Consider the following 25,128-nt stretch of genomic DNA (forward strand, 5'->3'; position numbering starts at 1 on the left):
CCACATATGAAGGGAAATATGTTGCAAAATGGGAGAGCTTGTACACTTGAGAACTTGTATAAAAACATTGAATACACTTGTATTCAATATGCATACACATTTGAGCTGATAAAATGGAAGCTTGTATAAATTTGCTCTTAATGAAATTTTTACTCACAGAAAATATTTACACCATTTTCTGAATGGGGTGTCACTAAAAAAGTGTACATTGATGTTTACATAACTACAATGACAGCTAAATATTTCACATTTTGCAACATTTACCTTCATATCCACAGCGCTTAGTTGTTAGGTTTGTGTGGCTTTTTGACTTAACTTTTAAAAAAGAGGCAGTATATATAGTAGACATTAGAACAATTTGACTACAATGACTGTACTTTGAACTAAAATAACTGTTGTACTTGGTGTTTTCAGATTTCTACCAGTGCAAACAGCAGTTGGATGTCTCAGAAGACACCAAAGAAAGCCATGCGGTCTTGCTAGCCTTTACGACGCCTTACTACTGGTAAATTAATGGGATACCATGTTTTGTTTTTTTGCTTGCTCTCACTATATTTAATTGTGGCATATGCAAGTTTAGAAATGCCTCAGTTTCTGACTATGTAAAACATTGTAGAACACATATAAACATTAACAGGGCCATTTTTCCCTGTGGGTTTCCAGACGGCGGAAGAAGCTTTTCCCTCTTACAATTCTTTTAATGTGCACTTGTCCAGATTTCACCATGAGGGGAGGAAGCTGTCTTTTAATCGTAACGTATCTTTGCAGTTGAAGTGTTCTTGGGAGTTTTGTGGCAAAGAATGTGGAAGCATAAAATGTCTTGTAGCTCACCTTAAGTGTCATTTGCAAGAGGGTCTTGAAGTGACATGTCCTTATAGTGGATGTGCAAAGACTTTTAAAGTCATATCCTCTTTTACATGTAATTTATCAAGATGTCACAAGCAGTGTGATGTTACACACATTGATCAAAGTTATATCAGGGAAACAACAGAGTATGCACCTGCTGGTTTGGATAATGCGTCAGACATTGATAGTGAAGTACAAATAGTGCAGCAAGCTGGAGAGTCTGACCCTGGGTCAGCCCAGGATAAGTTCACTGAAAACATGGCTCTTTTTTTTTCTTGGTTTACAAGCAAAAAATCTGGTCCCTGCATCTACAGTCACGGAGATTGCAAGTGAAATGACTACAGACTACAGGATATGCAGCATGAGTTTACTATGGATTTGTTTTCAAGAGGTCTCCAAGAATATGGTGTGCAAGATGATGCTTTACAAAATCTAGGGAACTGTGTATATGAGCAAAGCCCTATGCAGCGCACTCTACATGCAAGTAGTGGCACCTTAACCACACACCACAAAAGACTTGTTTTACAGGAGAAAATTCAACTTGGTAGAACCAGTACAAATAACTTTAGGCCATGATGACAAAAGCAAGACAAGACATTTTCACTATGTTCCCATTTTAGAAAGCTTAAAAGCTATCTTGAGAAATGAAAGTGTACAGCATCAAATTCTAAATCCTATTCATGCCGACGAGAGCATGCTATGCGACATTGGTAGTGATGTTACCCGTGAACCCCCTTCTTCGAGGCATATATCGAAGAAATGAACCAATTTGGAATGAAGCTTTGTATCGGAGCTTGATTCGTTTTGAGATAATCACGTGACCAGTGACGTCCGAAGCTTCGTTTCACACACACTCACGTGACTGCTTCGAAGTTGAATTCAAAGCTTTAAAAATAGTGCGACACAGGGCGCGCATTTGTGGGTTGTTGCAGTAGGAGAGTCAGGAGAGTTAGTGAATATAGAGAGATTATTATAGCGAGTAGAGAGTTCATAGAAAGTTTATAGCGAGTAGAGAGTTCATAGAAAGTTTATAGCAAGTAGAGAGTTTATTGCAGGTAAGTTTATAGCGAGTAGACAGTTTATTGCAGGTAAGAAAAGAATATAGGCTCAGCCCAGGAACAGTGGAAAAGATTCTGTTTCTGAATAAAAATGACATGTGATGTCTATTCCCACAAACATTTGTCACCAAGCACAATAATATCCCCCTGACCTGTCCACGAGTACGATTATTCTCCATAAGCACCATCACTGTCCCAAAGTATGTCCTTGCCACTGTCAAAGCACTGCCCCAATCAATTTCTATAAACACCACACTGGCAGTAGACTACATGTCACACTGTTAGATTGCTCATATAGCCTACGCCTTCTGCACTGCCTATCTCACCTATTTGGCTGAGGAAACAATGTTGCTCTAGGCTACGTACTCAATATAATCACAGAAACGTGTGTACAATATGTTCTACATTAATTTCCCTCCAAAATTGTTATATTTGTTTACAAACACAAGAAACGTTCACAACCAAAATCCTAACTTTATAGTTTTATTTTGTGGAGATGACATTTTCATTGATGCAAGATCACAAATAGTCATTATTTATCCATGAATTCATACACAAAATGTACTCATCTTCGACTCAAAGACATTCGTGACTAATATTTGTGAAACTTATATTTTTGTTGTGACCTAATATTTATATTTATACAATTAAAGCGCCCATATTATGCTCATTTTCAGATTCATAACTGTATTTTAACAGAGAACTCCGGGCAATTTTTACGTTAATCTTGATCGCTATATGTATATGAGTACTGTCGATAGCAAAAAAAATGAGCCGAATCGGTGCTAGCAACACGGAGTTGCTGCAGCTAATGCCGAGAGCTCCCACTCAGCTAAAACGGCAGTTATGGGGGCATAAGATAAAGAGTGTCTTTGTGCCTCTTAACAGACACAAAATGCAATTAAAATGTTTGTGCAACACGAACAGGGCCCTTACATGACAAGAATGGGTTGCGAACTTAGCCATTGTTTAAATTCACCTACCCTCTTAGCTGCTAGCTGCCGTCTGGGATGAGTGAGTGTGTTCAGCCAGGCTCCGGTAATAATCATCACGCAGCAGTTCCATGTGTATTGTAGCATATATATCCATTTTGTGTGCTGTCGTTTTTTGTTGAATTTGTTGATTCAATTGTGTGGTAGTTTCCTTAGCCAGGCTAGCAGCCCCGACCGGGCATCCTTCTACTTCCTCCCCGCCGTAATGCTAGTTACTTTACAAGAAACAGGCATCATTTGGTCTGTTTCCATGTAGAGTTACATAGTCTCTGATATGATCATAACCACTACAGTGCTCAATTACCTATTTTTGAGGGGGGAATAAACTTCAATATTTCGCCGTGAAAGCATGAACTGTCCTCTGGAGGACATCCACCAGACCAGCGGGCGCCTGTGGATTGTTGTGCGACGGCATGCAAGGGAGGCGGGGAGGAAGTAGACGGATGCCCGGTCGGCGGCTAGCCTGGAACGAAGAAACTACCACACTACGCCACTGTAGAGACTCATATTCACCAACGACAGCACACACAATGGATATATATGCTACAAATACACATGGAACTGCTTCGTGATGATTATTACTGGAGCCTGGCTGAACACACTCACTCATCCCAGATGGCAGCTAGCAGCTAAGAGGGTAGGTGAATTTAAACAATGGCTAAGTTGCTAAACGCATCTTGTTGTCATGTAAGGGGCCTGTTCGTATTGCACAGACATTTTAATTTGCATTTTCTGTCTGTTAAGAGGCACAAAGACACTCTTTATCTTATGCCCCCATAACTGCCGTTTTAGCTGAGTGGGAGCTCGGCATTAGCTGCAGCAGCTCCGTGTTGCTAGCACCGATTCGGCTCGTTTTTTTTGCTATCGACAGTACTCATAAACATATAGCGATCAAGATTAACGTAAAAATTGCCCGGAGTTCTCCTTTAAGGTTTTACCAGAATAGGTTTACATGGTTTAATTTTCAAAAAACACCATATTGTTGTTGTACTGCACAGCTCTCTCTCACTGCTGCAGATCCTCTTTTCACCTGGTTTCTGTTTTAGCTACAGAGTGAGACCTCTTTTCATCTTCTTCTTCTGTACTATCTTTGATTGCACCGCGCATTACGCGCGTAGCTCAGATGTAGAGCATGTCAGCTAGCTAACTCTAGAGACAGTAAAAGAAAGCCTGTTTCTCCAACTTTGGTCAGTTACAAGGCAGGAATAGCTGGGAGACTTCTTAATGGAGCGCACATGTAAGTAGTTCTTTTGTAGATTATGGTGAACTTGTGTGTGTTGTAGCAGTGCTTTGCTATTGAGAACGACGTAGCATGCTAGCGTAGCCCGGTTAACGCTAGCATTAAGCCGGCTTACGCACGCTATGAGCTAATGGTTGTGGTTAGCCGCACAGTTCATTTGGACTGTGACGTCACAGTCCGAGGCCGATTTTGAACAGCTCACTAGGAGACTGAAAGCAGGACACATTCAGAAACCTGTATCTCACTCAAAACAGCATGGATGGATTTTTTTCCAAAGTTTGTGTGTGGAAGCACCAGAGACACAAAAGAACACCCCAAATCCCAGAAAAAGTGTTTTTTTCATAATATGGGCACTTTAACAAACAATACACTGGGACATAACGCGTCCCAGGAGCATCTGTGAAACAGTTTGTGACACAAGGCTATTCTTCCTTGTCCTGTCCTCATAGAGTATTGAAGCTTCGAGTATCAAACCTTTTTTCGATACAATTGGATTGAAAGCTTCAGTTCGCCATCACTAGACATTGGAGATGGTTCGGTCTCTAAATCTAGTGAACTGTTTGCCTCTGATCCATATGCTCTTCGGATCATGTTGTTTCAAGATACTTTTGAAGTCGCAAACCCTCTGGGGTCCGCCAGACTAAAACACAAAGTTCTTGCTGTGTACTACACTTTAGGTAATGTCTATGCACAGCACCGTCCACCGTTGACTCAATACAGCTTGTACTACTTTGTTTGGAGGACTGTAAGTTGTTTGGACCGGAGAGAGTTTTTTATGTTTTATTATCAGACTTGTGTGACCAGAGGCCTGTACTACGAAGCAGGATTTGGCGTTAACAAGCTAACTTCAGGTTCAACCCAGGATTTTCTGTATCACGAAGGTGGATCAGTTGTTACCGGGTTCAATCGCCGTGGTAACTTATGCTGAACACCTAACCTGGTCGAGAGCAGAGAGTTCATTGAGGAGTACATAGAAACGAGGCATCTCCTCTTCCAACTTAAAAAGCTTAGACCCAAACATCACTACCTTTTACATTATTCAGATCTCACATTACAGTTTGGACCCTTAATTCGTATATGGACTATGCGATTTGAGAGCAAGTACAGCTTTAAGAGGTGTATTCGGGCAAGTAAGAACTTCAGAAACATCACAAAATCCCTTTCAGAGAGGCATCAGCTGCTGCAGGCCTACCAAAGCATGGGGCAATCTGTTCACCCGAGTTGATCATGTCTGACTGTACAAGGTTTTACCCAGTTGTATGATAGTCAGGTTAAGGACGCATTTAAAGTGTTTGATGTCTCAACATCAAATTCGGTAGTGACAGACAAAATTACTGTACGAGGCACATGCTATGCAAATGACATGCTTGTTATTTTGAGCTGCGAGGGTGGATTGCATGCATTGTAGTGAAACAACAAAAGACTGTGCTTCTTTTGCTCCGACAGAAAAGATCAAGTCTTGATCAAGATCATGGTGTTTTTGAAGTAGAGAGTGAAGGTGGTACTTTTATTTGCCAAAGACTTGATGGGCTTCTTGATTACATCCCACTTAGACACTACCGTAGAGGTGGCAGACTGCTGGTTGTTCTTAAACACAGTCCACCATAGAGCCTGTAAGGGAGAAGATCAGAAGCACACTGCCTTCGCTGGAAGAGGAGCAAATAGAAACTCTTGTCACAAAGTTGATGGATATTGGAGTTACAAATCTGGAAGACTGCACGTTTTTAACAGCAGCTGACTTGGATGGGATTTTGTCGTTGATACAGTCCAGGCGGCTGATAAATGCATTCTCCTCAGGTAGGTAATGGGTTTGATTAGACATTTAAACACACACGCGCACACACACACACACACACACACACACACACACACACACACACACACACACACACACACACACACACACACACACACACACACACACACACACACACACACACACAACCTTCTTGGCATGACAGTACATTCAGCTCTTTCTCAGTGTCTCTGCCTCACACAATCGTTCTCCTTTTTGAAATTCACATTTTTTGATCGATTGTTCCTCCCTAGCATCTCAGAGCACCTCGGTTGTGTCCAGTGCGCCAATCGAGCATCTGGTGGGGACGCCAACTGTGGTGCTAAACGAGCATCTGGTGGGGACGCCAACTGTGGTGCTAAACGAGCATCTGGTGGGGACGCCAACTGTGACACCTCCACAGAAGTTTCAAATCCCATGGCAGAAGTTCCCAGTTACGTTGATGAATGCACTGAAGGAGAACAAGAGACCACCACCAGAAGGCATATGATCCGGTTCATCATGGAAAACATGATGGCACACAACAGGCAGAAGCAAGTTGAAGCAGGTTGCACAGTAGCTGGTTGAGAGATACCCTGATTCCTTCTTGGACAAATGTGACATAAATGTTGTGGGTCAAGGTTTTGCATCCCTTGTAATGCAAATGGAGAACAAATAATACATGGTATAAATAAAGCTCACGTGCAAATATTAATGTGTATTAATGTTATATGAAGGAGAATGTGTAAAACTGTTACAGAATCTAAAATATTTTATTGTGCAAACTAGGGGTGTAACAGTACACAGAAGTCACGGTTCGGTTCATACCTCGGTTAAGACATCACGGTTCGGTACGAGTTTGGTACAATGGAGTGTTGAACGAGGGTATTTGAAAATCCAAAAACAGCTAAAATCATACTCCTGCTTCTTGAAATGTATTTGTATTAATCCAAAAAACAGACAAAACTATACTTCTGCTTTTTGAAATGTATTTGTATGAATCAAAAAAACAGTCAAAACTATACTTCTGCTTTTGAAATGTATTAGCTCAAGAACAGTTGAGACTGTACTTGTTACTGTTACTGTACTGCAACCCAAAAACAGCTAAAATATATTACTGCTCTTGAAACTATAATACTGCTTTTGATTTTGGTTTGTGAGTGTTGATTCACTTCTAAAACTATATGATTGCTTAGAAATATAATCATGCTAAACGTTGTGTTACTGATATTATTATAAACATGGTTAGAGACATCTTAGTGTGAATTACTGTGTGTAACTGCCTGTTTGACCCTGCAGCCGTAGAGAGGAAGTATTTGCAAAAGGCTTCAGATGGATAAGTTGTATTGTGCAACTGTCTGCTTGAACCTGCAGCTGGAAAGAGGAAGTGTCCAGTGAGGCCCTAGATGCACACAGGAGAGATAAAGATGGCTGCATTGACCTAGTGATGAACTGAGCTGTTAGATTGTATGTTAGATGGTAAATGCATATGCATATAGGAAATATCGTCACATGAGATGTTTTTTACGTATGTCCAGCCTGATAGCTGCATTAAGATTGTATTGCCATGTAAGGTAAAATAAGATGGTAAAACACACCTCACTGTGATTGGGGGTTGAACCCCATGAAATGTGTATATAAATATGGGTGTCGGCAGCAGGGTGCGGCTCTTGGCTCTCTCGACCTTCACCCTTGCTGTAGGGGCATCTTAGTTCATTTAGCCATTTATTCATTTTTTTGCTTATTTGTTTTTTCTTGTTAACTTTTTGCTTCAAATAAATTAAATCCACCTGTGTTCATCTTGAGCAAGGGGACCCAAAAAGTCTTTTTTGACTTTTTTCCTTTTTTTTTTCTCCTTGTCCTCCACTTCACCCGTGTGAGTGGGGAACACCCTGAAAAGGGGAAGTGGGGACTCCTCTTCAACCGCGTGGTTTGCAGCAACCCCGGGGACCGATCTGACAAGCAGGCCTTTGATCCTCCAGCTGAACGGAAGCTTCTGTGACCAAGGCAGAAGTGGCTGTCCGAATGTGAGTAATTAATTGTAATTGTTTGGTTGTAAAGATCGCCTGTGTGCTGTGTATTTCACATACGGGGGACATCTAGGTTGTCGATCAAAAGCCTCGTCTCGTCATCGGGTTTACACCGTAGCGAGGACCTGTTAACGCGGGTGTGTGTGTCTCTCTCTAAAAATAATCTAAACCATAGGGAAGTATCTGAAACAACTCCTTTAATATAGGCTTAACCATCCGCCCCGCTGACCGTATCTGTAATGGCTGTACGGCAAAAGAGGGCATAGCGGGCGAGGGTTATTGAGGGGGAGCAAAGGGGTTGGCTTTAAAAGAAAAAGTGATACTATGCCTCGATAACTGTCACATCGCTCCACAGGAGGGAAAAGCAAAACAAAAATGCAGAAGGCAATTTTTTTTTTATTGTGCATGTCTCAGGCTGTACCACCTAGTGTCATGTTCGGAGTCGCGACACTGGAAACGTAACACTAATCTACAACAGCAGTCTTATCCACCACTCTCGCCTGTACTGCTGGAACTGACTGGGAAACCAAGTTTTCCCATACTTGCGATCTTAAAGAGGCTGGCGGGTCCTTTAACTCAAGTGGGTCGCCACCACTCGCCATATTCGTCCTCAGTGCTGCTATCTCTAACTGCATACATAGGCAGAGCTCAGCTACATAGGTGCCAATCACAGCTTCAGAGCTAAAGCAGGGCTACAGATTAGGTGTGCCTAAAGAATCCGTGTATCTAACAGTAGTTTCGCATTACATTAATTAATTTTCATGCAAGTTTAATATATACCGTGTATTCTCCATGTAAATTCATGCATCGAACCGTGACGCCGGTACCATTTCGGTTCAACATGATTACATGTACCGTTCCACCCCTAGTGCAAACTGCAAACTAGTAAAATAAACAAACGCGGTTTTAATTTTATTTTTTATTAATTAGAAAAATCCCTATAAACCCTCCTAGAGCGTGAGTCCCATCTGCACCAAAATTTGCGTGTAAACTTGGTGGACCCTCATGACAAAAACGTATTAAAAGAATTTCCGTAGTTGAAAATGTGCATGAACATGTGCATGTTATAGAAGACCGACTTCCTGTATGTGCCAATCAAAACAGGAAGTGTTGCGTATCTTGGCAACAGTTATTCTGAATCAGAGGAAACTCGGCACAGCTGTTCCCTGTGCTCCGCTGAGACTGTGTGCAACATTTGAAGTAAATCGCCCAGGCATCCCACCAGTACCTCTGACGTGCTGCAAGGAGCGAGGGCCCGTTCAAAGCTGCTTGCAGCTTTAACTATTAATTTTACGTTTTTGTTTTAGAAAGAAACTAACTCATTTCATTTCTGACAAACGATAAATAAACCGTTAAAAGTGTAGTGTTCATTTTATTATTACTGTTACTGTATATTGCTATGAAATTGGTAATAAGTAATTCTGTTTTTGTTTTACAGCAGAAGAAGCATCTTAAACGGACAGAAAGGAGAGGGATGTGTGTCTGTGTACAGCTATCTTTATGGAGGACAACCATGGGGTATTAACATTTTTTTAAATGGAGGACCTTTTCGCAAAGTGAGGACATTTAAGCCGGCCTCACTTTATTTTCACTGTAATGGCCTTTAGAAGTTATTTACATGCTTCTTTGAAGTTTTCAGTGAGATCCTCAGAAAGGTGCAAAAATCAGTTACTGTGCATCTATGCCTGTGTACGTACTTTGAATACACACTTTTGCTCTCTATTGCCCTCTTCTGATATGGATTTATTACACCGGAGCAACTTTTTGGTTTCTACTGCCCTCTTCTGACATGGATTTATTGCACCGGAGCAACTTTTTGGTCTCTATTGCCCTCTTCTGATATGAATTTATTGCACTGGAGCAACTTTTTGGGTCTCTACTGCCCTCTTCTGATATGGATTTTATTGCACTGGAACAATATTTTGCTCTTAATTGCCCACTTCTGGCATGGATTTGTTTGCACTGGAGCAACTAAAACTACCGAAAGACATGTCACATGGTTTGAGTAGGTGAAATGAAATGCATATTCACTTTCATTTTGGTTTATTTAACTATACTTGTGATATATTGTAGAAAGTATTTTCATACTCTGACTGAGATTTACTTACTTAAATGTAACTTTAAAAGGTTCCATGGCATGAAAATTTCACTTAATGTTTTTTAACATTAATATGCATTCCCCCAGCCTGCCTAGTGGCTAGAAATGGTGATAGGTGTAAACCGAGCCTTGGGTATCCTGCTCTGCCTTTGAGAAAATGAAAGCTCAGATGGACCAATCTGGAATCTTGCTCCTTATGAGGTCATAAGGAGCTAGGTTACCTCCCCTTTCTCTGCTTTGCCCGCCCAGAGAATTTGGCCCACCCATGAGAAAGAGAGAGACATCATGGCTTTCAAACGAGCAAAGTGGCAGTTGGTCAAGGCCACACCCCCACCCTCCACCTTGCCCCTCCCCCCCTCTCTCTCCTCCTCAATAGCTACAGACACAGAAATGGCACATCCTAAGGAAAGCTCATTGTGGGACTGGCTCTAGTGGCTGTAATTCTGAATTCTGGGAAAGAGACTTCAGATACAGTATTAGGGGACCACTAAGGTCTATATAAAAGTATCCAAAGATCACCATGTCATGGGACCTTTAAATTCCAAACTGACTTACTCTCAATGTATAGCCTTTTTGTGAGAAATGACTGTTATGTTACAGCCTGACCGAGGTTTCAGTGGCCGTTTTATTACTCTGCATTCTGCACTGTTGTACAACAGAAATACACTTGCTGTGTTCATCAGCATACACCTTGTTCATGTTATTGATAGGCCAGTTGGTTTCAGATGCTGGTTGACCTTTAGTGGGAGGACTGTATTTTTCTTAAAAATGTAAACTTCACTCAACTCTTCAGATGTGTGCTTACACAGGCATACAGTATTTATGGATGATTTAAATTCCAATAATGCTTTTGTTGGATGAAAACTGGGTGTTAGTGGCTTAGATTGTTATTGTTACACATGCTAAACCTGTGTCCAATACATAAAGATAACCAAAGCTCTCAAGCATATTTACTATATGCACACATGTTCTGATAGTGATGTTAATAGGGTTTTAAGTGAGTGCCCAAGAACCACAAGTCATTTGTGTGGGTCCCAGGGAAATTTAGTGGGTCTCCGATAAGGCTGCACAATGAGGAAAATGTGCAGCGTTGTTGAATATCGCGATAATGATATAACTTGTAATGTGACAAATTGTGTTAATGTTGTTAAACTTAATATGGTTTCCCTTTGGGTAATGTTTTTGTCCTTTTGTATTTTCAAGGAATTTTACAAGATGAGTTAATAAAAATCTTTTTTTCATCAGATTTGTTTAAAATGTTTTACAGAAATGTATTACCATATACGTACACCATTAATTAACAGAAAAGTTAAATTTGTATTGCTGTAAGTAATATTAACAAAAACAGTCTTCCTTATTTACTGTGTTAAACCTTAAATAGAAAATTGCAATTATTTTAATTACAGGACAAAATCCCGGTAATGAGCTGCCAGTACTTAGTTTACAGATTTATTTCTTAGAGTGTAGGAGGAGATCGAAAAAGTAGTTTTTTTTTTATAAATCGCGATTTGTCATGCATAAAAGTCTAGGCGGAAATGGGTGTGGCCTATATCAGGAGATTCAGCTGGATCCAGGGAACGCGTGGATATATGGTTTCTGAATGTCTGGTGTACGGTGTGGGAGTTATAGGGCCAAACGCATTATTTTTTCTATAGCGCCACCTAGTGGTGGAAGTGGGTCAATTGTTGCGCCTGACGTCCTTGTGGAGTTTTGGACCAGTCCTGAAAATGGCACCCACCCACCCACCCCTCCAACATGTATGGTTTAGGCTGTAGTGGGAGTTTTACTCGGAGAAGAATAATGGAGGAAAATAATCCATAGGAAAACAATAAGGTTCCGCAGCCCTGCTGTGCGAGCAGCGTAGCTTTGCTACCGCCGGTTCTTCAAGACTCGGGCTTGGACCCCTAATAATAATACTCAGGAAAGCAATAGGGTTCCACAGCCCTGCTGTGCGAACGGCGTAGCTTTGCTACCGCCGGTTCTTCCAGACTCGGGCTTGGACCCCTAATAATTCCTTTAGGCTCACGCAAGGGTCTACCTTAAATGGTTAACATGTTATTAAAGGGGGCGTGGCTTAAGCATAGGGGGTAGGGTCTGAGAAGAAACTCTCTGCTGAGTTCAATAACACCTCACACAAGACTCTACCTTAAACAGTTCAAATGTTATGAAAGGGGGCGTCTCAGTATCATATGTAGACCACACATAAGTTTCATGTAAATCGGATGATGTTTGTCATATAAGGCTGATTTCCTGTTGACAGCGGAGGGCGCTATGACCAAAAGTCAATATTGGCCTGTATATGTCCTCAGGCCTGGACTCTTGTTGATAGTAGAAAATTTCAAGCAGATATAACAATGTACAGTTACAGCCACTTTCTCGTTCATCGCTAAACACTCAAAATGGCCGCCACGCCACGTCCACACCATTTGATGAAAGTTTTTCTTTTAATAATTTTTCATCTGTAAGGTTTTGAGATGGTACAGACCAAATTTGAAGTCCATCGGATGAAATCTCTAAGGAGGAGTTTGTTAAAGTATAGCAACTTGACTTTTAGGCCTACTTCCCGTTGCCACTAGGGAGCGCTATGACTTGGAGTCAATTTTGTCTGGTAAATGTCCTCAGAGTTCGAGGCTTATGAATCATGAAAAGTTTCAAGACAATTGGACAATGTACACTCAAGTTACACCCACTTCCTGTTTTGATGGCGAAACGCACAAAATGGCCGCATCGGCCACAGCTATGCCCTGTGACGAAAAGTTTTTCTTTTAATAACTTTTCATCTTTAACGCCTTAAGATGGCACAGACCAAATTTGAAGTTGATCAGATGAAATCTCTAGGAGGAGTTCGTTGAAGTACGACATGTGGAAATGGCCAAAATCGCACTAATTTCGAACTTTCAATTCAAAATGGTGGACTTCCTGTTGGGTTTAGGGTATGGCTCCAATGACATTTTTTGTATGTCTGGACATGCTACATAGGTGTACCAACTTTCATGAGTCTACGTTAAACACACCGCAGGGGCTCAATTTCTTTTACTTTGTAGGGGTGCTAGCGAGCCATTTTTGTGCGCCTCTTCCCGAAACCCTTAAAATACGTACATTTTCACCAGGTTTGATGCGACCGCCAATTTTGGTGGGTTTTTGAGTATGTTAAGCCCCTTAAAAAGGTGATTAATTTGCCGGACGAAGGAATAATAATTCCTTCAGTTTCAATAGGGCCTTCGCCGCTGTCGGCACTCTGGCCCTATTAATTCCTTCAGTTTCAATAGGGCCTTCGCCGCGGTCGGCGCTTGGGCCCTAATTAAAAAAAATTAAAACAGCGCCATCTAAAGGCCGATTGACGCCATATTTGGCACACAGCCTCATTGGCACATGAGGAACCACTGTGTTAAGTTTTGTGTCCATCGGAATAGCTGTTGGCGGAGCTAATGAAGGTAAATATGTCCGCAATGATTAGAGCAATATGTGTATTAAATCTGGTGACGATCGGAGCAACTATGTCCAAGTTGAGCCCTTCCAGGCCTTAGGGGGCACTATGGAGCCCGCTTACAGGTATGGGCTAAATCACCGTACAGTCTCGCAAACCTCCCAGGTGTTTATGTGGGCGCCAATTTTTGTGAGTTTTCGTATATATTTTGAGGCCGTCAAAAATGTGCCCAAGAGTTAAAACTATTTAGGGGGCGCTATAGACCAACCATACCACTCCCAAGCCTAAATGTGAATTCAGTTGAAAGAGTTTACTATTCTGCACATGGCTGCAAAATTTGGAGAGTTTTCGTGCATCCTAAAGTCCTCAAACAAGTGTTGGTAAAATGAAGATTTTTGCAGGAAAAGCAAGATTTGGGAAATTTCAGAATTTCAGAATAAAAATAGCACCATGGACTACAAAATGAGACCTATGTCCCCTCCAAATTTGGTATATTAAAGGGGTGATAGAATGCAAAACCGATTTTACCTTGTCATAGTTGAATGATGACAGTTTAGTGGGTAACTAGGACATACACAGAACCTCTAAATCCCATTGACACCTCTTTCCTCTGCAAATCTCACAATTTGAAACTGCCTCTGAAAACGGGCAAATCTCAACAAGCCGCCTAGTTGACGTCAACTCGGCGGCTCCTCCTCATTTGGCTCTAGTCTCTCTCTTTGTCATGCCCCAGTATTTACATAGGCTACACAACTGACCTGAGATCAGTTAGTCTTCTGAATCTAGGTCATGCAGATCTCAGAAATTGTATACTGTATATTGTAAAAGCTGCTCCTCCTAACAAGAACCCTCACATTCATAAAAATGCCTTAAATTCAAATCGGACTGTTAGCTTTTGTTAGCTTTGTAAGACCTTGGGGTAGCTGTGATATAAGTGCCGTGACGAAATTAAAACTGTAAATATATTATAGTAATGCCGGCAGCCGGCCGCGGAGTCCTGGTAGTGCAGTGTAATCCACAAAGGGTGACTTTGCCCTGGGTATGGAGCCCAGCAGGCTGCCGCTTTCTCGTCAGACTGTGTGGAGCTCCTAAAGTCCGACACGTCTTACCAAATTTGCAATTAGCCATACATTTTCGTAAAACGGCCCATATTTGAGCTTTATATAGTTGATTTCTCGCATAAAAAAGTCTCAGAAATGAATTTGGTAACGAAACATTGCAGTGTCTGGAATATGAGATTCTGTCACGTCTCTAATGTGTGTGTATGTGGATTCGCTCAACCAATCAGCGCGCAGCTCATCTAAATATTCATGAGCATACCATATTTGGAAGAAAAGCTCTTGTTGAAAATAGGGTCAAAACACAGGGATGCATAAGGGCCAATAAAATATCAACCAGGCCATTTTCAGCCCAACCAATGTTACATACCCCATTAGGAGACCATAAGGAACAGTGTGAAATACCCTATGTAATCATTCTATCACCCATTTAACTTATTACTTTTGGCCAATTTAAGGCTCACGTTAGGGGGCACTATGGAGCACCCTGGCAACGCAACCCAACCACTACAGAACTTTGTAGTTTAAAATAGGTCTGACATGTGTGCAAATTTTTGTGAATTTTCCAGCATGCTAAGCCCCTCAAAAATGCGAGTTACATGTCGGAATAATAATAATAATAATAATAATAATAATAATAATAATAATAATACTTACAAAAACAATAGGTCCTTGCAGTTTCACTGCTCGGGCCCTAATAATATATATGATAATATATAAGAAACTTTAAAGAATTTGGTGTGGTGGTCTTTTATTTTACCTGACCGAAAGTTCCGTGCCTTTTTCCATCATCTGATGTGAAAATCAAATTTTCACACAGTCAAATAAATACAAAGAGTGCAGTGATTCAACAGATAAGATTTGACTCAGGTGCTTCTCAATTGTTGGTGTGAATCATTAATGTTTAGAGACTAGCTCTTACATTCTGAAGTTCAACTGAAGCAAAAATGAGGCATAAGAGTTTCTTCCAAAGTTACGGTCTTTTAGTACAAAATTCCCTCTTCATGTAATGGTTCTTCCACAACAGCTCGGCGAGAAAACACAGTCCAGGAAAACACAAAGAGGGAATTTCATACTAAAAACATTGCAACTTTGGAAGATACCCACTTGATTTTACTCTATTCTTTTGTTTTGACTGCACTTTCAAATCTGTTTTTGCACAGACAGAACTGTGGATTTGTCCCCCATCACTTACATTGGAATTGCTTTAGGAAGCGATATCTTTATGGCCAATATGTGGAGGAGAAACAATTACAGCAAATGGAAACTGTTCCAATGCACAGGTAGATGTACAGTAGCCTATGTGTTGTTTCAAAACATAAAATGTTTACCTATTCTTAAAGACGAAGTGCATCAATATTAACTCTGAGTCAATTAAATAAAGGAATTCATATACTATACATTCATTAGTGAATTTCCCATTTCATAGACACAAGCTGCTCTGACAAAAATAGAGCTGATGCGCAAGAATAACAGAGGAGTAAAGCAATTCAAATTTTTTTTCTGACCAATAGCCGACCCTCATTAAGCGATCATTAACCGTTACCCACCAAGCCCAGAGGCTCAGACATACTTCACGGCTGAATCCAATGGACAATGGGGGTAAGACAGGTACAATCTAAATACTTCCACACACTTGACTTAAGACAAAAAGGTAAATGGTATAGTCTACTTATGACTTCTCTGAATCAGAATCATCATCAATACTACATGCAAAGGTGTCCACTCAAACCACAGAGAGATTGAATACTCACAGACTGTGGGTTCATCTTCCCTGTCATCAAGGCCAACAAGTCTGTATCTGACATGGCAATGGTGCAATCTGCTTTCTTAGCTGCAGGGCAGAGATACAGGAGATACGCTTAGTTAAAAAACAGAAACAGGCATCTCAGGGATATTTATTCAGTGACTTGCAGGTCTTTGAAGGTGTAAAGGCAAAAAGAAATATAAATGTCTAATAAAGCACACACAGACTAAGCAAAAAAACAGTCTGCACAGACCTTGAACTTTAAAATGCATTTCAACCTATAGTTAAGTATTAAAGTGCTCACATTATGCTCATTTTCAGGTTCATATTTAGAGGTCATATCAGAATAGGTTTACATGATTTAATTTTCAAAAACACCATATTTTTGTTGTACTGCACACTGCTGCAGCTCCTCTTTTCACCCTGTGTGTGGAGCTCTCTGTTTTAGCTACAGAGTGAGGCATCACACTTCTCTTCCATCTCTGTTGGGAGTCGCACATGCGCAGTAGCTAAGTAAGGACTACTACCCAGTCAGAAGCAGAGTATGAGGGCGTGCCATGCTAGCAGCTAGGCGAGCATTATAACGTGTGTTACAAAGTGATGCACGTTCGTCACGGAAGTAAAAGCTGGACTACAATAGAGCCGTTTGGTGCAGTTTGTGAACAGTGTTTTCTGTTGGAGATGGTCCCTTTGGGTGGACTTTGGGCTTTTTCACTTTGTAAACCTATAATGTGCACAAAAAAGATATATAACACAGTAAAGGAAAGGGAAAAAGACATAAAAAAGCATAATATGAGCACTTTAACAAAAGCACATTTCACAATAACTTTCCACTGTCACATGAAAGAAGAGAAAGCCCTGATACTGTTTTACAGGCCCCTGAGTTTTCTTACCGGCGTCATTGTGAACACAGCCTTTGCCGTTCTTCACGTCCACAAACCAAATTGCCTCCTGTCCATTTGGGCCGTCCTTTACTTTGAAGGCAAACACTCCCCCAATCTTTTTCACAAACTGCTCCCCTTCCTGTTCAAAGTACACAGAGATTTTACACACAGTAAACCTTACAGCATCTGTATTACACATGAACTAAGTTTTTTCGCTACCTATATTTACAAGCTTATGGCATAGTCACTTAGCTAGGGGCCACATACTATCAGGGTCTAGGACTAGGGTTGGGTATCATTTCGGTTTTCCCATACCTGTGCTAAAACGATTTGTTTTTGTATGTCCTCTTCATCTCCAAGAGCTTCTGCATGCTGGACAACACAATTTTGTAAACATTGCCATCTATCCATCTATCTATAAATTGCAGGAACGTCTGTCTGTTATGCGCATACCTCTCAAACCATTAGTCCAATGGATTTAAAACTACGGGCAAGTAGTAAGTGCAGTGCCAAGTTTGATGTTGATTGGATGATAAATGCAAAAGAAGCACACATTGGCTTTTGCCGCTGGCCACACACACACACACACACACACACACACACACACACACACACACACACACACACACACACACACACACACACACACACACACACACACACACACACACACACACACACACACACACACACACACCACACACACACACACACACACACACACACACACACACACACACACACATCCATGAGGCTTATGTCTGATTACTAAATCAGGAAGTTAGTAGTATACAGGAGAGTTGCATTTGAAGTGGTTTGGGGTCCTTCTGTAAGTACTTTTTGGGGTACAATTTGGTTTAGATGAATTCTACAAGCAGCAATACCACAGGCCAGCAATCGTCCCGTTCCAAACAGGAACTTTTTCAATGGGTAGTACTGAGAAATTTTATGGAGCTGATAGGCTTAATTAGCTTTGTATCAAATCAACGAACGTTCATTAATATAAAATAGTTGTGTACTGTTGCTTTAAGTGTTAAACACAAATACACATAATTTAAACATACCTGTCAATATACACAGTATATACTGTCATATCCACCTACCTCAGATATATCAGCAAACATTTATATTAATAATTCTTTATTTATTCCAGCACCATTTGCACGTTTGCATTATCAAATCCTCAATCCAACAATCCAATAGAGCTGTTTGTTTACATAAGTTAACACCACCTGTTTTCCGGTGCGTCAAGCACCGGAAAACAGGTGTTGTTCGGTACCGAACGCATACTTGTCTACTTGCAATGGGAAAGTCAATCTATCATTAGCAGATATTCCCTCTCAAAAACCTGCATATATGCGCAAATTTTTGGTGGGAAACTAACAAGACTGACTTGTGATTCTTATTCATAGGCCTACTATAGAGTCACACACCATTATGTAGCCGGTTACGCTGCCACCTGGTGGAGATCCCAATACACTACAAACTTAAAATGGCCAATACTTTAACAGCTATATTGGCTGCTATGACTAAACAAAAACGTATCGGCAGCTAAAAAAAACGTAAATGACTGTATTTATATAGCGCATTTCTAGTCTTAAGGACTACTCAAAGCGCTTTTACATAGTACAGGAACCATTCACACACATTCATACACTGTGGCGAGGCTGCCGTACAAGGTGCCACCTTCTCATCAGATACACACACATCAGAATCACACAGAATCACACACATTTACACAGGACACTTCGACATGGGACTGCAGGGCCAGGGATCAAACTCCCAAACTTCCAATTGGCAGGTGACTGCTGTATCACTGAGCCACAGCCACACCTCTAATCACACCTCTAATGTATGTTTATTGATATATACACTACCGGTCAAAAGTTTTAGAACATCCCAATTTGTTTTAGTTTTTTATTGAAATTTTAGCAGTTCCAAGTCCAATGAATAGCTTGAAATGGTACAAAGATAAGTGGTGAACTGCTTGAGGTTAAAAAAATGTAAGGTTACCCAAAACTGAAAAATAATGTACATTTCAGTATTTTACAAATAGGCCTTTTTCAGGGAACAAGAAATGGGTTAACAATGTAAAGCTGTTCTGCAGGAATGGAGGTTGATCAAGCTTTGAAAGTTGGTGCTACCAATTCCCACAGGTGTTCCAACTTGTCTGGATTACTTACAACCCCCTCTGTTTGTATAAAAGTATTGTTGGAACACACTGTGGTACCGTACCCTCGTGAACATTATTTGAACAGTATTGTACTGCAGAAAGTAGTGTGTTGCTATAAAAGTGGCGGGAAAAAGGCAGTTAACGGAAGAGAGACGGACCATCATAACACTTAAGAATGTTGGTCTTTCCTACAGAGAAATTGCGAAGAAAGTCAAGGTGTCAGTGAGTACAGTATTCTTCACCATCAAAAGGCACTTTTGGGGGAAACTGACAGGAAGAGGTCTGGCAGACCCAAAGCCACAACAGAATCAGAAGACAAGTATCTGAGAGTCAACAGCTTGTTTGATAGGCCGCTCGCAGGACAACAGCTTCAAGCACAGCTTAATAGTGGTCATAATAAGCAAGTCTCAGTTTCAACTGTAAAGAGAAGACTTCAAGCTGCAGGTTTGATAGGTCGAGTTGCAGCAAGAAAGCCATTGCTAAGACGTCAGAATAAGAAAAAGAGGCTTGCCTGGGCCAAGAAACATCATCAATGGACTACTGAAGACTGGAAGAAGGTGCTATAGACTGATGAAACAAAATTTGAAATCTTCAGTTCATCACACAGGATTTTTGTACGCCGTCGAGTAGGCGAAAAGATGGTTCCTCAGTGTGCGACATCAACTGTTAAACATGGAGGAGGAAGCATGACGGTCTGGGGCTGTTTTGCTGGATCCAGGGTTGGTGATTTGTACAGAGTGAAAGGCACCCTTGGCTACCACAGCATTTTGCAGCGCCATGCAGTACCCTCTGGTATGCGCCTAGTTGGTCAGGGGTTCATCCTACAGCAAGATAATGACCCAAAACATAAGTCCAAGCTATGCCAGAACTACCTTAGGAAAAAAGAACTAGATGGTAAGCTTAAAAACATGGAATTTTGAAACCGCACTAGATACCAGAACCCATTAGTAGGATCGGAATACTGTACAATGAAAGACATTTATGGGAACTTCTGCAACAGAGTTGGGAAGAACTTTCTGAAGAATATTTGATTTCCATTGCAGAAAGAATGCCACGAGTGTGTTCAGCTGTTATATCTGCCAAAGGGGGCTACTTTGATGAGTCAAAAATTTAGAATACATTTTGGTTTATAAATTGATTCCATGATTTAAATTGCTCATTTGTTCTATTCTTTACAATAGTACAATAAGACATTGAACTGCATGAATTTCAATAAAAACCTGGAAAAATTGGGGTGTTCTAAAACTTTTGACCGGTAGTGTATATATAGTCACAAGTCTGCAATTAACGACAATATCTTCTATTCTAAGTCATGTAATCACCTCTTGGAGCTTCTTGTTGATTTCCTGGAACACAGCGTGTGCCTTGAACCCCTCCAGTCTGTTACTAGTACTAGTGTTGCTTGAATTAATAGCTTGAATCCTTGAAAAGATAAAGGGAAATGAATGAGAATGAAAAAATTAAGGTTAGCAATGTAAGAAATGGATTAAAACCCTGCACAGAAACATACATGGTTGCTGAAGACAAAACAATCACTGATTAAACATTCACTTTGATAGTTATTGTCATGTATGGATCTTGCCATTGGATCTCACAATAGTTTGTTTACCCTTGTACATTTCAAATTGTAACAGTGTTTCCGCTAGGATTTTTTCCATCAGCGAGGGTGGGGGTTTTTTTACGCAGAAATATGTATCCGGCTGCACGAGTCAAAGTCAGAGGGACCACAGCGTTCACCAACGTTGGCTTCTTGTCCCACCTGGGGTCTGAAACAGTAGATTCATCAAATTAAATGCCCATAACGCTATTTTACAAGATACCGTAGCTGTTATATTTCACAGGACTAGCGTGGTTTTCATGGTAAATTATCCATCAAGGCTTTCGCCGCTGTTTGTCCCTCTGTTAGACTCGTTTTTTTATTTGGTTGCCATGACTTCGCGAGTGATGACGTCCTGTCACGGTTCCGGTTGCTCACCCTTAAAGAGGAGAGAGAGAGAGGATGACCGTTTGCTTGAGTTCAGTAAAGCAAACGGCTCTGCAGAGTCATGTAATTCCGACAGTGTCTTTGCAAATACATTCATATGTAAAATAGATGGTGGCGATAAGAGATAAGGAGGTGTAAAAAAAAAAAAATGGATGAAGCTTCTGGGTCTGAAAAATAATCAAATGCGAAAGTGCCTTAAACCTGCATTCAATCTAATTTCCAGCAGGTAACTCCATTGGTTGCAAAAAGAAGTCCGCTTCTATAGAAGTCTATGGAAAAATCTCACTTGATTTATTTCCTATAACTGCCGTTACCTAACGTGACACACACAACGTCGAAGGGGATTTGTTTTTGATTCTCGGCATGTGGCTGTTGCCACAGCCAGAAGAATTTTTTTTTTCAAAAGACGCTGGAGGCAGCAAAAGGAAACGCGAGTAGAGTCAAGCAGGTACCATGTAATGGGAAACCGCCATTAGCTATGCATATCAATGGCTCTGTGTACATTAACCCAATCCTACTCTCCGTGAGGGTTGGGTTCCGAACCCATACTGTTTTTGGGTACCAAGCGAATTACGTCGGTACTACCGAGGGCCGAGTCACAATAAATCAAACAGTGCCAAATTTCGGTACATGAGTGCGCAATTAAGTGCAAGCTTTTCTGTCCTCTCTGCAAGTTGACAGAGAGCGGGGCTCCGACACACACACAGAGCTGTGGAGCGGACAGAGCAAAACTACGCAGACTCTACAGTTTGTTTAAGTCACAGCAATGCTGGTTAAGCAGTTGCAAGTGTAGTTACACTTTTATAACTCCACGCAGACACCGTTCACTATAATATTAATGGCGAGCCGAAAGCGGTCGCTAGTGATAGGCGGATCGATCCAAATATTGATAAGAATGATACCAACGTTGGTATTGATATTGATCAATACCAGTGTAATAAGACCGATACTTTAGTTTCAGTTTCTCTCCAGTATGCACCGCTGCGGTTTGAGCAAAGATGCGACCTGGCTGTCTGTGTAAGTGCCGCTGCTTTAAAGTGGTCAAGTCCTGTCACAGCGCAGAGCAGGTACACTTTGCTCCTCCTCCCCCCTCTTGTGATTTGATGTTGTATATGTTTATATGGATATGGTTTAATGAGTGTTTAGCGTTACATGACCCATTCCTTCTGTAAAGCCGTGCCTGTGTTTAGATCTCTCCTCCACGCAGCCCCGCCGCCATTCACACACACACTGCGCACCTGCAACATGGAGAGAGACAGCACCACCAGTCCACACTGCTGACATTTGTCTACAGTTTTAATTGTTATTAACACAGCTGTATATTGTTAAGTATAAGAGGGAAACCTGTATTGGTACCAGTGTTTCCGCTGGTAACTCTCTGTTATTGCGGCCGCCACGGCAAAAAACACATTAGAAGTTATTAAATGCAACTAACTTCAGTTGGTTGACTAATAGCGTGTAAGATGGAGCCTGCTGGATCATAGTTCATAAAAATGCAGCGCAGTGACGATACAGACCTATCATAGCCTACACAAGACGGGTTCGACCCGTGCTGGACCCACTCATAATGAGTCAGCCGTCACTCTCTGAGTAGCATATGCTTCAGTCCATCACACTCCCCCTCTCTTCCTCGGTCTCCCTATGTCTTTCGGTCTGTTTTTTCTTTTTAAGATTTTGGCCTTTATTTTGATAGGAAAGCTGAAGACATGAAAGGGGAGAGAGAGGGGGGAATGACATGTAGGAAAGGCTGCAGGTCGGAGTCGAACCTCTATATTTACCAACTGAGCTATCCGGGCGTCCTCTTTCTCTTTTAATCAGTCTGTTATTGTTGTTGAAAACAAGTGAAGGAGCTTTCTCAGAGATATATTTTTTTATATATCCTAGGCTATTTATTTCAGATAACTTTCATTTACATGTGTTGCAGCTGTATATTTTCAAACTGGTAAAGGAAACCCTGTCTTTGCATTTTATTTTAATAAATCTGTTTTAAGAAAAGAGCTTGTGAATAGTGGCTCTGACTTAAAACTGAATATTTAGCCCACTTTCTAAAAAAATACAGAGCTATATATCGCGTATCGCCATTCAGCGCTAATGGCGATGCGAGGAAAAATTTGGGTGCACCTAAATTTTGTGCTGGTGCACCTAAATAAAAAAGTTAGGCGCACCAGTGCAACCAAGGCAAAAAGTTAGTCTGGAGCCCTGGGGTTCCGACAGATCTGCCCCCACTGCTAAAAAAAATCCTAAAGGAAACACTGTTGTAGTAGCGGTAACGTTGACTTCTTGGACATCTTCCACACGAACACGCTGGTCAATCAGTCAACAATTTAAAACTTTGTTGTCTATGTATATTTCTTGAAGAGCACTTATCCGCCCTAGTTTTTCCATTCTTCAATATGTGCCAAAATAGTATCTACTGATATAGACCATGTTGATCGATTTGATCTGCTAATGATAGCATGCTATCTCGGAGCCCACCGATGTCTTCTATTATGTCCGCACTTTGCCAGCCTTTTTTTGCCCACAGCTCTGTTCTGAATGTGAGAGATAGCCACGTCCCCTGATTTGCATATAAGAACTGGAAATAAATAGAGGGAAATCAATAAATGTGGGATTAGGAAATAAAAGTACCATGAAATAAAAGTAAAACATTTTAATATATTTAATTGATTCATTTATATGTGAATATTTACATGTATTTTATTATTTATGTATTTATTGCCTCATTTATTTATTTCATGATGTATTTCAAAGGCATATTTATTCATTCATGTATTGACGTATTTATTTATTCATTTAATACTGAATAAAACGGCATTCCATAAATTGGCTGTACAAGTTTTAAACTACAACTCAGAGTTGTTTGAATGACAGAAATCTGCTCAGATGAGATCTTAATGAGTGCAACAGGACATGTACAGTACAGAACAGTAGGCTATGTTTAGGATCCCCAAAACATAGATAAAAAACTTCAAAAAATGAACAATTATCTAACAAACAAAATTAACAAGAACTTACTTTTGATAGCCCTAGTCTTATGTGATTTAACAGGAGTTTGCACAGAGGAGCAGGCAGGAGCTGACAGCAGCTCTCCTCTGCTCCCTACTATGTTCACATAATCTGCAATAAACGGCTGGTTGCTATGGACACTGCTATAAACCCACGGACGGAGCTAGCATATTGTTTGAATCATGTGTGTAATGAATATTACAACTATTAGCCTTATCGTGTTTACATGGCAGAGAAATCAGGTTGTTGTTCTCTCTCTCTCATCATTATGTTGAATGTAGCTTAAAAAAAAAAAAAAAAAAAAAAAGACAAATGTATTGACAGTAAACAAATATCAATAAAAGAGGTTTAATCCCTGGTCGGATCCGCTTGTTGTAGGCCTATTTAAGGACATTTTACATGGTGCAGCAGATCTGCCAGCTGGTCGTAGCCATTATGCTAACTAAAGCTGGTTTTCATAGTGTATCACAGGTAGGAAGATTCGCTAGGGATCGGGGATCATTTGCTTTTGTCTGGTTCTCCGATTTGACCAATCATGTTTGCTTTAAACTGAGGTTAAGACCTCTGACCTCATTAGCATTTGACAAAAATGTAAAAATATATTTAATGCATTTATTTAGTCATTCTTTTATTTATTCTTTATTTACACAATCATTCACACATTTATTTATTTCAGGATTTATTTATTCATTTATTTATGCATTTATTTATGTATTTATTTAAACATTTATTTATGCATTTATTTATTTAGACTTAAAAGGAGAACTCTCACCAACACCAGATGGATCACACACACAAAATGGATATATAT

The 25,128-nt window shown here is 40.6% G+C and overlaps 1 protein-coding gene across 2 annotated transcripts in view; it reads right to left on the bottom strand.

Annotated features, from left to right (window-relative positions):
- The window catches only part of scp2b (sterol carrier protein 2b), a 40,476-nt gene that overhangs the window by 13,947 nt on the left and 1,401 nt on the right, over nucleotides 1–25,128 (bottom strand). The window contains exons 2-5 of one of the 2 annotated variants that reach the window (XM_039810884.1): nucleotides 20,650–20,749; nucleotides 17,470–17,526; nucleotides 17,164–17,293; nucleotides 16,278–16,357 (exon numbers count right to left, since the gene is read on the bottom strand). In XM_039810884.1, the coding sequence (XP_039666818.1) occupies nucleotides 16,278–16,357; nucleotides 17,164–17,293; nucleotides 17,470–17,526; nucleotides 20,650–20,749 (367 nt within the window). The remainder of the gene's footprint in view (nucleotides 1–16,277; nucleotides 16,358–17,163; nucleotides 17,294–17,469; nucleotides 17,527–20,649; nucleotides 20,750–25,128) is intronic. The other variant, XM_039810885.1, reaches the window with a different exon arrangement.

This window comes from Perca fluviatilis, chromosome 9 (genome assembly GCF_010015445.1).
Source record: "Perca fluviatilis chromosome 9, GENO_Pfluv_1.0, whole genome shotgun sequence".
NCBI lineage: Eukaryota > Metazoa > Chordata > Actinopteri > Perciformes > Percidae > Perca > Perca fluviatilis.